This window comes from Dermacentor albipictus, chromosome 6, assembly GCF_038994185.2.
Source record: "Dermacentor albipictus isolate Rhodes 1998 colony chromosome 6, USDA_Dalb.pri_finalv2, whole genome shotgun sequence".
Classification (NCBI taxonomy): Eukaryota; Metazoa; Arthropoda; class Arachnida; order Ixodida; family Ixodidae; genus Dermacentor; species Dermacentor albipictus.
Genome location: NC_091826.1, coordinates 110,298,351 through 110,314,600, shown reverse-complemented (window position 1 = coordinate 110,314,600; position 16,250 = coordinate 110,298,351). Strand labels below are relative to the sequence as shown.

At 44.8% G+C, this 16,250-nt stretch overlaps 1 protein-coding gene across 1 annotated transcript in view; it reads left to right on the top strand.

Moving 5' to 3' along the window:
* The first annotated feature begins 6,516 nt into the window (after positions 1 to 6,516).
* Positions 6,517 to 16,250, top strand: part of LOC139061339 (uncharacterized) — a 115,419-nt gene continuing 105,685 nt past the window's right edge. The window contains exons 1-2 of the mRNA XM_070541247.1: positions 6,517 to 6,567; positions 13,561 to 13,599. Of these exons, the coding sequence (XP_070397348.1) occupies positions 6,564 to 6,567; positions 13,561 to 13,599 (43 nt within the window). The 5' untranslated portion in view covers positions 6,517 to 6,563. The remainder of the gene's footprint in view (positions 6,568 to 13,560; positions 13,600 to 16,250) is intronic.

Below are 16,250 nucleotides of genomic sequence, written 5' to 3'. Positions count from 1 at the left end.
TATGAATGGGCATGTGGGACTACTGTGTCCCTCATCCATGAACGCCTACAGATCTTGTATGATCTTGTATGGCGAAGAGGTCACGTCTCGGGCCTTGCGTCGCAGGGTACCGAGTTTTAACCGAGTGGTTTCTTCAAACTCATTGCGCACTACAAAATGTCTCAATGTTGGTGGCAACAATGTGGAAAAATAGTGCAAGGTGTATAGTTTGTGATGCCATGGTGCATTTTGTTTTTGGCAATAATGTTTCCGTGTGAAAATAACTGACGAAACTTACTCTAGGAATGTCCCTCATACAATAATGGTGAAAACAGCAAAAGCTTAAATACATACTTCTTCAACACATTTTTCAATAAATAACCTCAAGTAAATCTGAAGTATGCATCAATTGCAGCGATGCCACTAAAATAATGACAAGAAAGCCATGCTTCACCGTAGTCATGACAGATCACACCACCAATCTCTTGCAGCGAAACCAACGCTTTTCTAGAAGTGTCGCTGTAGTTCACGTGCACTTCAGATTTGTTGCGGAAGAAAGAGGTAAGTCATGCCTGCAAGCATGGTGTTAAACTAAACTCACCGAAAAGTAACACTTCGGTGCAAAATTTCAGAATAAACGCACTAACGGTTCACCTGGATGACTCCCATATACCCGACGCTCCAAGTGACGGAGCCAAAGTTCTTTTGGTTATTTCTTGGTGCAGTCTTCATCATTTAGGCACTCTTGGTGAAATTCGGCACAGGAATTTGTGCGAATATTAAAATGCGGCAATTGGAACAGAATTCCCACCCCTGGAACTCTTGTCCACTTCTTTCATTTGCATAAACGTATGCTTCAATGAGCTCCAATTTGTCCACAGGGGCCATATACAGAAACGTTCGCCTTCCGCGATAGTCACGTTCAATAAATCAAGCGACTGCTTACCCGTGACGTCAGCGTGCACTACCAACATGCGATGTCGCACGCTTCACATTGCATGAGAAAGAGCACCGTGCAGAGCTCCTCGGGTGTGTTGTTCTCGAGTGTAGTGGCTGCAGTACGGGTTCTGCGTACCGACTACGGTTGATTGCAGCCCCTTTAGGTAAAATAAATTAAATAAGGAAGGGTGAAATTTTTTATTTTAATTGAATCAACAAATATCGCTGTGAAACAACGTGTAAGACGCCAACAAAAAAGCTACTATAAACTACCACCTACCTTATCTCTACTACACTCCACCACCAACCGAACACCAAATGACGTGTTCATTTATTCAATATATGTCGAGAGCACCCATCAACACCATGACACTAAAATGGCGTAGGCCGGTACTACTAGATGGTGTTTATTTTCCGGTTTTGCTAGAAACGCCAATCAGTGAGCGCCGTTTGCAGAAGTGTGGCCAAGGCGGTAGTTTTGTGGAAGGCGAATGTTTCAGAATATGGGCCGAGGTATGCAGTGAAAAAAGATAAGATACTCTCCCGTGGTACATACAAATACACTCACAAGCGACATTGAGGGAGCTCAAGGAAGACAACTAGGAAGCCTTGAATTGGTGCCAACATTTCAACGAGAATACTTGCCCTCATCTATATTTTAAATAGGAAAACCCTTTCACCAAGGCGTTGGCACTACATTGCAGCTTCCTCGTCGTCATTCTTTAGTTCCCACTGCAGCTACTACACATGCTTCTTTAGGGAGCAGAGTCTTGTGAAAGTCTGCCATCCTGTGAGCAAAGTGAACTGAGGTTGAGAGAGAAAGCCACACCCGTATAGGGGGCAGGCTTTTTGTGACACCAGCAATGAACCTAGCTGCTTTATTTGGAACACTTGTGAACCACTTTATTATGAACTGAAGACAGACAAGCTTCACCAGTTGTTTGTTTCTTTCTCAGCAAATAAAAATATCCCACTGTATGCACAGAGATATCACCTTGCACTGGCTCCTTCACTGCACACAGCTGCCTGCTGTTACAAATCAATCGGAAAATCTTGAATGAGTAAAAAATATGAAAAACAAAACAAAAGGGTCCGCGTCTGAATCAGCTGCAGGAGAATAATAAATAAATAAATAAATGGGCTAAGCAAAAATAAAATTGACAGTGCTGCAATTTCGTGTGTTTTGACAGCAGCAGGTTAGTTAAAGCAGCTTTGAACTTCGGTTTATCTGATATTTTTAAGACAGATTGGGGACGGTGATTCCAATTGGCTGACGTACTTGGGATGAATGAATTGAAAACGTGGTTGGTGTGGCATGAAGGAATACCAACCTTATGACGATGGTCGGTGCTAGCTGAAAGGTAACGAGGGAGCGTTATCAATTTATTAAGAATTGGGTTGTCATAATGTAACTTATGCAACAGGCAAAGGCAAAATATTCCTACATTGTGATAACCAATGGTAATGATAAGCTTCCTTTCATATTAGTGACGCTGGAGCTACGGTGATAATTAGAAAGAATGAAGCGAGGCGCCCGGTTCTGGACAAATTAAGTTAAGTAGTTTTACAGAACTAGAAGATGAAAATTGCGGCGTATGTTGCCCAGCATGCGATTAGCATAGTTGGTTATATGGTCTACATGCATTTTCCAAAAAATGATTGGAAGAAATAAATATGCCTAGACATTTATAACAGGGCACACATTTGAGGTTACTATTCTTAAGATGATATGAGGGCAGAGTAGTATCACGATGAGAAAAACGCATGCACTTACATTGGCTTATGTTTAGTTCCTTGTTCCATGTGTTAGCCCAGTCAGGAGCATAGTTGGTATCAGACCGAAGACCTAAGTCGGAGTCGCTGTTAATTTCGCGGTATATGACACAGTCACCTGCAAAAGGATTAATTGATGAGCATAACCTATCAGGTAAATTGTTAATCTAAATGAGAAAAGGCAACGGTCCCAGCGCAGATACTTGTTACACACCCGATTCAACTGTAGAAATGACAGAGGAAGTGCTATTAGCTGTGACAAATTGCAAGCAATCGGTGAGAAAAGAGTGCAGCCATGAAAGAACGTTAGGATCAAGGTTAGGTTTACTTAGCTTTAAAAGAAGCACTTGATGAGAAACCTTCTAAAACGCTTTCGAAATATGTAGGAATATACAGTCAACAATGGAACTCTTGTCAAGTATGGAATTTAGATCCTGTGTAAACGATAAAATTTGAGTTTCACAGCAAAATGACTTGCAAAGTCCATGCTGATGATCATGACATGTTCCATAATTTCACCGGGAATGCACGTAAGTGAAATGGGCCACTAATTATGTGACGAATGGCTATCCCCAGACTTGTGCAAGGAAATCACCTCCTCAACCTTCCAGTCTTCTGGAATGAAGGCTGTCTGAAGAGCTTGCTGGGATAGATGAGAAAGCATTACAGCACTGTACACTTTAGTGCTGATTAAATACTTGGAATTCATATTGTCAATGCCACATGATGAAGAAACTTTTAACTGATGTGTTATTCTTTCTATGCCAGCAATATCAAACACAATAGGGTCCATCGGTAAAAAGTGTGCTGATGCACTCGTGCATCTCTGCAGCTCTACGCTTGTGGAGCAATTGCTTTTCTTTGTCGTAGTGAAATAATCGACGTGCTGCAAACATCAGCTGACTTCTCGAAATATCATTAAGCTCATTAGCGCATAGCTAGGCAACGGCGTAAGCGGTACAAAGCCGGTGTAACATTACCGCACCACCACGATGCCTACCAGTCACGCCGAGTAATGTCACGAGACGAACCAATGACGCATTCGACGACTGTAAGGACCGGGACCTACTCTCACACGCTTAGTGCGCTGAAACTAAGGCGTGCTTGCTTGACAACTCGATGCGTTGCGCATTTCTGCAACGGGATCCTGCACGATTCATTTATTCATAGAAATGAATATTAAAAAGTTGAACTAAACTATGGGGTTTTATGTGCCAGAACCACGATGCGATTATGAGCTATGCCGTAGTGAAGGACTACGGAATAATTTGAAACACCAGAGATTCTTTAACATGCACATAAATCTAAGTACACGGATGTCTTCGCATTTCGCCCCCTTGAAATGCGGCCGCCGGGGCCGGGACTTGAATCCGCGACCTTGCGCTTAGCAGTCAAATACGATAGCCCTTGAGCAACCACGACAGGTCAATAAATCTTGCATCGGGTAAAACCCATTCGTTCAAATGTTGCACTCGCTTCACTATTATACCACTTAGTTCATCTTTTGATGTAAGGAATTATAAAACCAATACTGGTAACTGTATCTCATGGATCCCAACTATAGAACCAATTGCTTCCAGTACAACTGGAGATGGCTCCAGTTGAATCCGAACAGAAACGAGTTGCTAACCAGTTGCCTTCTAACTGGCACCTGTTGTCCTGTTTAACTGGGACCAGTTGGTTTCCTGCTGGAACCGGTTGGTCACATTCACTACCAATAGAAACCTGTTGGGTTCTAGTTGAATATGCTTGTCTGGGATACTACCTACAGTAAAATATTTCCTACGTAGAGAAAACGATACCCGACAACGGCAGGTTATTCCAGGGTTTGAGAGAAGTACAAGTCACGGGTGAAGAAGGTGTAAATAAACGCTGTCGGAATTCAAGTAGGCGATCATTGGCTGCATTTTTGCATATTCCAGACGTAAATTAAAATGCGTCCTTCGAAAGCAGAGTGCCGTTCGTTTATATAAAACCACTTCTTGTGTCCATGGCGTGTTTCAGTTGTGAATTGAAATACGAAATCGTACTTTTAGCGAGTTTTAATGCACATTGTTCATTGGACTTTCTTATCCAAGGCCTCCATAGTCTCACCAATGATATGAGTTGAATGGAAATGATTCTAATTTTCCAATGGCACATGGGGAGAGCCGAGGAAACAAAGCTTCATGAGAAGCTTGACAAGCCCATCTACCTCTACAGTGCGTTGTCACAGTCGGCGAGCCGGATGCATAATGAAAAAAAAAACTCGCACGCAAAGTTTTGGATATTCGCAAGAAACAAAACATGCTCGAACATGAGGCAGAACACAGAAGTATTAAAATGATGTAGTGAAGTATGTAGTGAAATTAAGAAAAGGTAAACCAGAGATTCGCAATGAATGAAAACAAAACATCTCGCAGTAATATGCTTATACAGCAAATGATAAGCGCTTAAACGACAGCTTTACACAGAGCATAGGACGATGACACTGTATTCCGATGGTATATACATTGCAACAAACTGGCATGCTGTAGCAACCGTATCAACACTTATTTCGCAGAATGTTATAAACACATGGCTAAGACACACCACAAGGGACATAAATTAGAATTTTGCGAGAAACATTCCATACAAGTGCTTCTATGTGTTTACATTTGTTTAATATACGTGGTAGGATGTTAACTAAACTTGGAGTTATGTACTTGGTTTGCATTTCGGAACGTGCCAAAGGTTTCAGTGCCTGCTGTTATGGACGGGTACATTGGTATGAAGATGCGCCACAGCGGACAGGTTATTGACATTAGCTCTTGTTTACCTCCTGTAACTATCAGTTAGCCTAACGCAATAAATGTCAGAAATTTATTAACGTATGTACCAAACGAACAAGTCATCTTCGTGTGTGAAAATACTTTCCTTAGAAATTGAGCACAATACCTTCTTCTATAAAGTGAACATTTTTTTGCAAGTTAGTAGCGATTGCTGTTCCCCATACAAGCTGGCAATAATTCAGGTCTGACAAAATTGTAAGTTACACGATCAAGACTTTTACTTTCATTGCAAGGAAGTGCCGATGTCAGCCTATTAGTCCTCCTATACGACACAGCTTTGTTGCAACTGCATTTGCACGATTATCCCAACTCAGGTGACCCGCAAAATGCACACCTAAGTGTCTTAGGCTATCCACAAAGACAGTTTTCTCGGAGCCAAAACAAAACTGGGACCTCAACGGAACTTGCTTGCTCTTAGCCGTGATTACTCGTTTAGCATTGAACTCATTATTCTTCAGCTAATCTACACCTTATTACCATTCTTAAACAAAACAATTTTTTCACGATATAGAACTGCAAAACTGTCAGTGTTGGCCTAGGTGAGGATGCGCATAGATTTTCTGTTCCCAAAAGCACTCGACCGCGCTGAAAATAAAAAGATTGATTTCCTATCTAAGCTAAATTTAACTGTTCGAAAACCGGTCGGGACGACAATCTCGAGCAATTTTTGACCATCACTTCACTCATCTTCAAGGGAGCCTATGTTTTCAACTGTATTTCTTTTTCTACGTACACTGTGCTAGTACACTCTAACTGTACTAAAGAACTCGTAGTTGAATAACCAGTAGGGTTTTTGAGCGGTTTCTCCATTCTTACGTACACGCATATGTCGAAATAATCGCTGGCTTTATTATTTTTCTCATTGTAATATAACTTCCCCTTCTTGTCATATGATCCTACCGTGTACTACATGGCCAATATTGCGCCGTGGGCATTCGCCAATGTCTGGAATAACCGCCACCATCATCATCATCATGCGTGCATGCACCGCAAAGACGAAGGCAACCCGTTGTGCCACTGGCTCTCTTCCGGCTTCTCCGTTGGTGACAACTTGGCGAAAGAATGGGTGAGTTATCTCGTCCACGTCTATGTCTCGAGAACGCCGAGTAAACAATTTCTGCGTGCTGAACTTCCGTGGCAGGCATTCTTAGTTTATTACCGCTATGTGACCAACGCATCTGGCTAGGTCAGTTTTCGGGATTCAGCGTAAACAAACAGGCTATTTTGCCGGCAACCAGTCGAAGCTGGATAACTGTGCCATCCAGCATTTCCATAGTGTCCCTTGGTCGAACCGATGTTCTTTGTCCCTAGTGTTATTTGCTGGTTAGAGATGATTTAGCCTGCAAGAAAATAAAATGCTGGCAAACGGAGGACAAAGGAGAGAGCCTGAAAGTAAAATAAAAGCCCACTGGGCAGGATCTTCAGGGCACCCAGAGGGCAACGAGGGGATCAAAGCTCGTACCAGGGTGGTCAGGTGGTTGGGGCTACACTGCAAAATAATTTACACCCTCAAAAGTGAACAAAGGTGTAAATCAGTCTGTAACTCACACCCTTACACAATGAGGCATGCACGTACGCCCCAGAGTGGATAAGGGTGTTAGATATAGAATGGTTTATACTATTACACACTATTAGGGCGTACATTGTTTTACAACATACCGAGGCCTCAGCGCGCGTGGGAGCGTTCGTAAAAGAAGTCGGTCGTCTGCTCTTCTAGACAGTCGATCTCATACATAACCTGCATGTGGAGATCTCGGCGAGCCTTCAAACCACTGGAATGTGTGGGTTTCATTTTGTGTCCCCGTCGCTCCTTTGTTGTCCCTGATGCAGCGACATTACTAAACAATGACACGCTGCTTACACTTAGTGTTTGCTCAAGTTTTCCCTTTTCTCGCGCTGTGAGTGGTCAGAATCCACGCGTGCAATTTACGAAAACTGCCCATAAAATTTACTTCGAGCGATCCTGCTTGCTGCCAAAAGAATAGCCACAGCATTAATCAAAACGTCAACATTTCCATAGATTCTAGAGGAAATGTGGGAAAACACATTCCCTGTACTAAACAAGGCGTCTTAACATTTATTTGCTTTTGCCCATCTTTAAACATTGAATATTTTACTGCCTCTCAGAGCAGCATGATTAAAGCGGTGCAAAATGCGAGGCATATCTTTGTAATCCCATTAGCATTCTAAGCCTTATTCAGCTACTTTACGCCCTTCGTCCATGTCACCTAAATTGTCTACCAGCTTGGGCCACTAGGCATCTGCCGTGAAGGCAGCACGAGTCACGGGGACTGGCTACTGGCTGCTGCCTGGCACAGTAGACAACTTGGGTTACAGAGTATGGGGGCCGCTGGGTATTTTCCCGGACAGACAACTAGCGCTTCCTAATTACATTATTGCTGCCATCGCTGCCAATAGTGAATTTCCCATCACCAAATTACATATACGCTACTTACCACTCGAATTACCGTGCAAAAGCATTTCCAAAGAATGAACAGTGCCTAAAATTGTGGCAAGGCACCAAGGCAACCAGTAGGCAAGCTGTCCCAAGTAACAAATGAGCTAATAATTAAGGAAACGACAAAAATGAAAGTGTCCGACTCAAGAGATAGGATAGAATTCGCGGAAGTGTCAAAACTGATCAACAAAGCGAAAGTAAGGGATATTCGAAACTATTGTGTGGGAAAGGCGGAAGAGGCCGTAAAAAATGAACGCAGCCTGAAATCGGTGAGAAAGAAACTTGGCATAGGACAAACCAGTATGTATGCACTGCAAGATAAGTAGCGTAATATCATCAGCAATCTCGAAGATATAGTAAAGGAAGTGGAAATATTTTATACTGACCTGTACAGTACCCAGAGGAGTCAGGATACCTCCGTTTGAAACAGTAATGAACAGGATACAGGAACTCCTATGACTAGCGATGATGTCAGAAGGACGTTGCAAGACATGAAACGAGGAACAGCGGAAGGACAAAGTGGAATAACAGTCGATTTAATCAAAGATGGAGGAGACAAAGCTTGAAAAACTGGCGGCTCTTTATAAGAAGTGTCTATCGACTACAAGGGTCCTAGAAAACTGGAAGAATGCAAACATTATACTAATCCACAAAAGGGAGACATTAAAGAATTGAAAAATTATAGGCCCATTAGCTTACTCCCAGTATTATACAAAATATTTACCAAAATAATCTAATAAGGGCAACACTGGACATTGGTCAACGAAGGGAACAGGCTAGCTTCAGGAAGGGATACTCTAAATGAATCAAATTCATGTCATCAATCAGGTTATCGAGAAATCCGCAGAGTGCAATAAGCCTCTCTATATGGCTTCCATACATTACGAAAAGGCATTTGATACAGTAGAGATGCCAGCAGTCATGGAGGCATTACGTAATCAAGGAGTACAGAACGCTTATGTAAATGCCTTGTAGAATATCTACAGAGGTTCTACAGCTACCTTAATTCTACACAAGAAATGCTGGAAGATACCTATAAAGAAAGGGGTCAGACACGTAGGCACGATCTCTCCAATGCTATTCAGTTCGTGTTTAGAAGTATTCAAGCTACTAAACTGCGAAAGCTTAGGAGCAAGGACCAACGGCGAATATCTCGGCTACCTTCGATTTGCAGATGACATTGTCTTGTTCAGCAACACTAGGGATGAGTTACAACAGATGACCGAGGACGTTAACAGAGAGAGTGTGAGGGTGGGGTTGAACATTAATATGCAAAAGACAAAGATAATGATAAATAGCCGGGCAAAGGAACAAGAGTTGAGGATCGCCAGTCAGCCTCTAGAGCCTGTAAAGGAGTACGTTTACCTAGGTCAATTAATCACAGGGAACCCTGATCATGAGAAGGAAATTCACAGAAGAATAAAAATGGCTTGAATCGCACACGGCAGACATTGCCAGCTCCTGACTGGAAGCTTACCGTTATCATTGATAAGGAAGGTGTACAATCAGTGCATTTTACCGGTGCTAACATATGGGGAAGAGACTTGGAAACTCACAAAGAAGCTTGAGAACAAGTTAAGGACCACGCAAAGAGCGACGGAACGAAGATTGCTAGGCATAACGTTAAGAGATAGAAAGAGAGCGGTTTGGATCAGAGAGCAAACGGGTGTAGACGATATCCTGATTAACATCAAGAGGAAATAATGGAGCTGGGCAGGTTATGTAATGCGCTGGTTAGATAACCGTTGCACCATTAGGGTTACAGAATTGGTACCAAGAGAAGGAAAATGCAATAGAGAACGACAGAAGACTAGGTGGAGTTATGAAATTAGGAAATTCGCGGGCGCTAATTGGAATCGGTTGGCACAGGGCAGGGGTAATTGGAGATCGCAGGGAGAGGCCTTCGTCCTGCAGTAGACACAAAACAGGCTGCTGATGTCGTTGGTGCTGCTGCTGATGACGATGGAAATTGTCTTTGCCATCCGCTTCATCTACAGAGTTGTAAAAGATAAAATGCATCAAGCAGTGTTCCTCGCACTTGTTTCTTGCTGCCGAAGCAGTTGTGTTGAACCCTTAGAGCAACATACCTCTGATTGTTATCAAAGCCAGGGAGGACGTCCACTGGGGCTGATGTTCAGGGGAAATGCAGACGAAGCAGTAAACTATGGTTGAAAAAGGCATGTTCCAGGTTGGAGCAACCGAATAGACAAAAGAATACTTGCCTTCGTCAGGGCTCTGCCAAAAGAGGTGCCCTGTATTTTTTCTTCAAGTCTATGCTCTTGACACATTCAGGGCCCTGTCGCAGTCCTTGCAGTTCACGACAGAGCTCGTCTCCTCCTCTGTTCTTTCACATTTTTAAATAATAGTAATCAGCGATTCGCGGCCTCTCGGCGGAACGTTGCTGGAGAAGCGAGTGGCTGCTGACGCCCGTCTGCTCTCGATCCAGAAGGCGTCCAATGGCGGCGCTCCTGGTGCGCAGGCTGCTCGCTGTAAAAGGTCTACAAATTTTTGATGAAAGAGAAAGAGATGACTGTTACGCCACGGTGTTAACGAACATGCAGTTCGTGACCTAGAAGTACACCAAGTGCGCAACTTTGTGGACAGGAAAGGTACGCAAGCTAGATGTCGATTATTGTTTGAGGTCAAGATACGCCCCGAAAGGCGAAATACTACTTTTATGAGAGTGTGCTGCTTGATTATGATGTAGTGATTGCCCTCGAGCTTTTCCTTTATATTATTAATGAATATAAGCTTCAAAATTGTGATGGTAAGCTTCCACCTAGTGTTGTTTTCCTTGGCGTACACATTACAGCGCTGTGACACGAATACCACGCTATTAACGAAAGGATTTCGCTCAAGGGCTAGTTTATTCATTTATTTACTTACTTATTTATTTATTCATTTATTTGTCTATCAAAAATGTCCTTACAAGCCTCGCACGAGGTATGCGGTAAGGGGGGCGTCACGAAAGACTAGCAGAGTATATTGGCCTCGAGCTCCACCACTGGAGAAGCTGCCGCCACCGTCGGCGTGACGTGCTAGGAGGGATCACGTGGACATAGCGGCCGCGTCGGCTGCTTCGGGCGCGCCGAAGCGAGCTGAAAACGAGTTTAAATTCCCTCGTACGCTGCGGTCCTCATTTAGTGGCGAAATTTTCCCGCTTCGAGTGTCTCCTTTACAACGCTTGAAAGCACTACAATATGTAGTCGCTGCCTTTGAAGGCGCGCAACATTGTAGGCTACTGCTCGGTGCCGCAGGGCCGGACGCACGTAACGGAGGCCGGTGTCAGGCTTATTCACACGTTGCCGCAGGACAAGAAGCTGCGTGAAGCTTGGCTCGCGAAACATAAAACCGGCAAACAGTCATCGGCTACAACTCGCGTATGCAGCATGCACAGACGCGAAGAAGATTTCTGCTACGGCACCCGGTCTGCGATGTTCTGAAGACGCGCGCTGAGACGGTCGCCCGAGTCCGCTGCCCGACTAATGTCATGATGGTTTGGTCTATTAACTTGTCGATGCTATAGATACTGGCAAGTTCAGTGGAGTGGAAAGGCAGCGGTAAGAAGCACATTTAAAAAAAGCATGGCATATGCTCATGTTTGTGTTATGAATTAATGCACTGGATTACAAAAAAGGAGCAGCGCGAAATCGCACGCTGAGAACACCGATAAACATACAGTGCGACGCAACTCGAGAAATAGAATTGAAAGGTCGAAGAATTTAGAAGAAAAAAAAGATTGAATCGTCGCGACGGCACATCACAGTCCCCGTAAGCGTCAAAGTCTCTACAATGAAATAATTTTTGATCAGCCCTGATAGCGCCCACGCAACAATGGTTGCTTGTATACTGTCAAATGTTCATATTCTGCGGCCTAAAGCTCATGCCACGGTGCGAAAACGCGCGCGCGGAGAAAGCGACACAGTGCGCGGACAAGCATGCAGACGCGCAGTCAGTCGCTCCGAATCTGCGCGATCGCTGCATTGAGGCTTAGTTCTATTACACTCCATTTAGTTATAAAAACACTATAAGAACATATTTCACATAGTTTGCTCCCAGCGTTTACCTACCTTTCACGCAAGAAGCCGGTACGGGAGACTCCATCGCGGCGACAATGCGCAGTGGCGTTCGCTGTACGTATTCGGTAAAGAGATAGCGTCTGTAAACGATTGTGTGCTTTCAGTTTGCCCAAGATTATTATTTAGACAGTAGGAAACTTCCCTCGTTTCGAAAGTACTTACAGAAATGTTCGGGAGAGCTCGCGCGTGGTGTTTTCAGTGAGCGCTGACAGCAAAACCTATGAGGAGCGCGCCACGTGATCCCTCATACTACGCCAGCGAGGCACTTCCGATAGATGGCGACTCCGTAACTCCTCGCCGCCAATATGTTGGGCATAAAACAAAACATAATATATATGCATTATTAGCAGACAGTATAAAAATGTATGCACAACGTCTTATGCATACATTAAATCATTGCGCAAAAATAATAGGACCTGTAGTGCACATATCAGAGAAACGACAAAAAATACAGTTGTTTTCGTAAACAACGCAAAATATATAGGCGCTCTAATGTTATAGGGCAAAAAATACAATAATAATAACCGAAATAATGAGCGCAAAAGTAAAACAGCACAAAGAACCCATATAACGGGAAAACCAAAGAAAATGCCTCATGCATCATGCAACATGTCTCTCGAGTACGTCGCTTTGTGTTCCTGCGTGTCCTGTTTATTTCCACTGCGCAATCTTAGTAATTGGCAGGCCGTGGCATAGAAGGTGCGGGTGCAAGAGGATGTGCCTATACGCAAGTCAAGTCTTCTTTGTTGGCGTATACAGATGCACAATGCGCCTGCGGGCTGCCGTTCCGGGATCATGTGCGCATTCAGCTCGAAATTTAAATAGAAAGAAGCTTATGGCAGCCGCATCTTGCGATCTACAGGCATCTATAGACGTCTGCCCCATTCACACCCATTTTGAGCTTCAGTGGCTTGAGATAAACCACGCAACGCAGCAGAACACAGCCGAAAGCATTGTGCAGCCCTAGTCGCAAATATGCTAATAAATATCGCCTCTGCCTCTTTCACAATTTGTAGTTCCGTGTACCTTATCGTAACCACGAGATGCACAAAGCATCGGTTCTTTCAAAATGAGTTGTTTTTTTAATGTTTAAATCTGTCAGACTCACAGAACCTGCATAGTGGAAGAAGTGTGTATTGAAGATTGCAAGAGACGAGAGAAATCTAATAAGCAAGAAAATGCAAGCAATTAAGTAATAAGCTAATAATTAAAGGAACGAACTTATAAATCAAATATATGAAGTGCGCCTGATAAACGCTTTTTTTTTGCGGGAAGTCAACGTTCTGGTACGGGCAAGATGTTCCGTGTTACTGATCGCGTAATACTGCTTGGCGGTCCTCGTCTACCCAGATAAATGCATCCCGGAAATACAAGGGCCGCTTGTCTTACTACGTATACAAGGCCGCTTCTCTTACTACGTGTGTACCTCTGTCACGCGCCTATTCATTCGCTATAATTGTATTCACGTTTGTATTCCCCGCATTGTTGGTCCATAATTTCTTCTTCTTTCGCACATGACAAGGTGAGACAGAGATGTCGACCGTCGAGTCCACTGTGGAAGGTAAGTCCCGATGACCACGTTTAGAAAGACGCGCCACGCTCGAAACATAGCACCGTCACTCTGAAAACGTTTGAGCTGTTACTGGTGCAATTTCGAAATTCAGGCGCACAGAAAGACGAACAAATGTCTGCTGCTTTTTTTCAGAATCATGGTCATCTTGATTTTTTTTGCACCTAATTAGGGATCATGTGCATCATATATTACCCGCGGTAGGCATTCCGAAGTTTCGCGTATATGTCTAAAAAGGAATTAAAGAATGACGACCATTCCACTCTGTGAAGATGGAATGGCAGCGAAAGCTGACAGTCAAAGCTCTCAAACGAGAAGCAAAGTGCTTTCGCTGCCATTCCATCTTCACAGAGTGGAATGGTTGCCCGGGCTGGAGATTGTCGTTTTCGTTCAGCATCGCGGGAACGTTCTTCGTACGAGGTCGTTTCGCGCCGGCGCCGTTTGCATTCTCGTTGCTGTACCCTCCGGCGCTCCTCGTACGCATGTTGTTCTTCGAGTGTACGAACTATACGTGTCTGCCCCATCGATAACGCAGCTGTTTTTAGCGCCGATACCTCTCCTGCTTATATACTGCGATAACCTTGACGTCACACTATTTTTCACGGCGAACCGTTCTAATCGGCTCCGCATTCTCACATCTCCGCTGCCGCGCTACACCCGTATGGGTTTGTTAGAAATCGCTAAGTCCGTTTCTGTTGCCCGACGCCAAAGAAACAAGGGAAGGTTAGTCATATACAGCTTTCGCAGTGAAAAAGAAGTGTACAATTCCTCAAGGTGTACCTGAAGGAGATGTAGTACTGACCAATCCTACTTCCTCAGTGCCTACACTGAACAGCGAGTGACCCGCCGTGGTTGCTCAGTGGCTATGGTGTTGGGCTGCTGAGCACGAGGTCGCGGGATCGAATCCCGGCCACGGCGGCTGCACTTAGATGGGGGCGAAATGCGAAAACATCCGTGTACTTTGATTTGGGTGCACGTTAAAGAACACCAGGTGGTCGAAATTTCCGGAGTCCTCCACTACGGCGTGCCTCATAATCAGAAAGTGGTTTTGGCACGTGAAACCCAATATTTTTTTACACTGAACAGCGCTACCGCCTTATTTCGTTACTTGAAGAAAAACTGGCTGTGGCTTAGCTAAGGTTAAGCCCAGGATGCGAAGCATACTAGCCTTTATTTTAACGCGACAGCGTTAAGGAGCTCGTGTCGAAGAAAAGCCGGTGTCGTCGGCGTCGGCTCAGGCGTGCGGCGCTTGCTCAGGCGCACATTTCGTTGTCGCGCCGAACGCTGCGTTGCTCGACGCTCACCGCGTCCGATGCGGGGCGCGTAGTCTCTGCGCCGTAGCAAAGCCACCTAGAAACAGTCTCTGTAGCACGCCGCTACCTTCGCTTCTCATTCTAACGAGCTGCTTTGTCTCCAGGAGGCTTCTCACCTCGTGAGTGTCTAGCAGAGGCAAGCGCAGCTGCTTATAAACCGCCGCGACGCCGCGAGCGACGGCGCGAGTTGGAGCCCCATTTCTCCTCTGTCGTGACGTCGCGGTGTCACGTGGTATTGACGGTGACACCGCCGCGCCTGAGGAGCTGGGTTGAGCTCTAGTAATATGCTTCGCATAAAAAGAGCGCTACGAAGACGCGGACTAAAAGAAGACCATGTACGACGGACAAAGCGCTTTGTCCGTCGTACATGTTCTTCTTCTTTTAATCCGCGTCTTCGTAGCGCTCTTCAAGTATGCAAAACCAACTCGCCCACATCAAGCTTCTGCTGCTTCAGATTATTTCGTTAGGAATCACACTCGTGGCTGTATTTTCAATAGCTTCGATTTGTTAGCAAGGCTGTTCGTATTTCGACTAACATAGCATGCATGGTCATCTTTGTTACGCAACTCACAGTATTGAGCAGTGTTGCGAGTGGTTCGTAATATGGTCCCTGCTACTAGGATGTGGCCATTGCATACTCGCCATCCTCGAAGCCATACAGCCTGCTCTAAAGGTTTTTGTATTTTGATTTTAAAACATGCTAACCTTCTCCCAACCATTAGAGCCAAACGGTCACGTGAGGGCGCAGCACCTTTCGGCTGATTACGTCAGGATGCCAAAGCGCACGCTTTCAGGACAGTTGCGAGCGGTAGCGAAAGGCAGGCTCTTCACTCTTGCTAGTGCAATGAAGCAGGTGCTCCCGCAGGCTCAGAAACAGCCTAAAACGATATATGCATGGCGATGCTCTGAAAACTCTTGTTGTAATGGCCGGGGCTAGCAGGATGGACGGAAAGTCATGAGGCCAACATGACAGCTTTTATGTTCTATGCAGCCCGACCAACCGGGTTCGAATACTGCCCTCAGTAAAGCGCACGGCACGGTTCTGCTCGGGTGCAGTGGTGGAAAGATCATTGAGGTTCAAGTCACGGCATATGCTAACAACGAGTTCCAAGCGGACTGCAAATGCGAGCCGTACCTTCTTCCATTCCTCGGTCACTAATGCGAAACGCCGAATTCCTGAGAACTTACGACAGTACCGCATCCTCACTTTTGCTAATATGGGAACTAGAGCGACCGAGTGGATAACTGACGAGTTTCGTAGCAAGCTCGACCAAAAGAACTGCGGATGCCTCGCCGACCTTTGACTCGGACTCGTGACACATTACAATG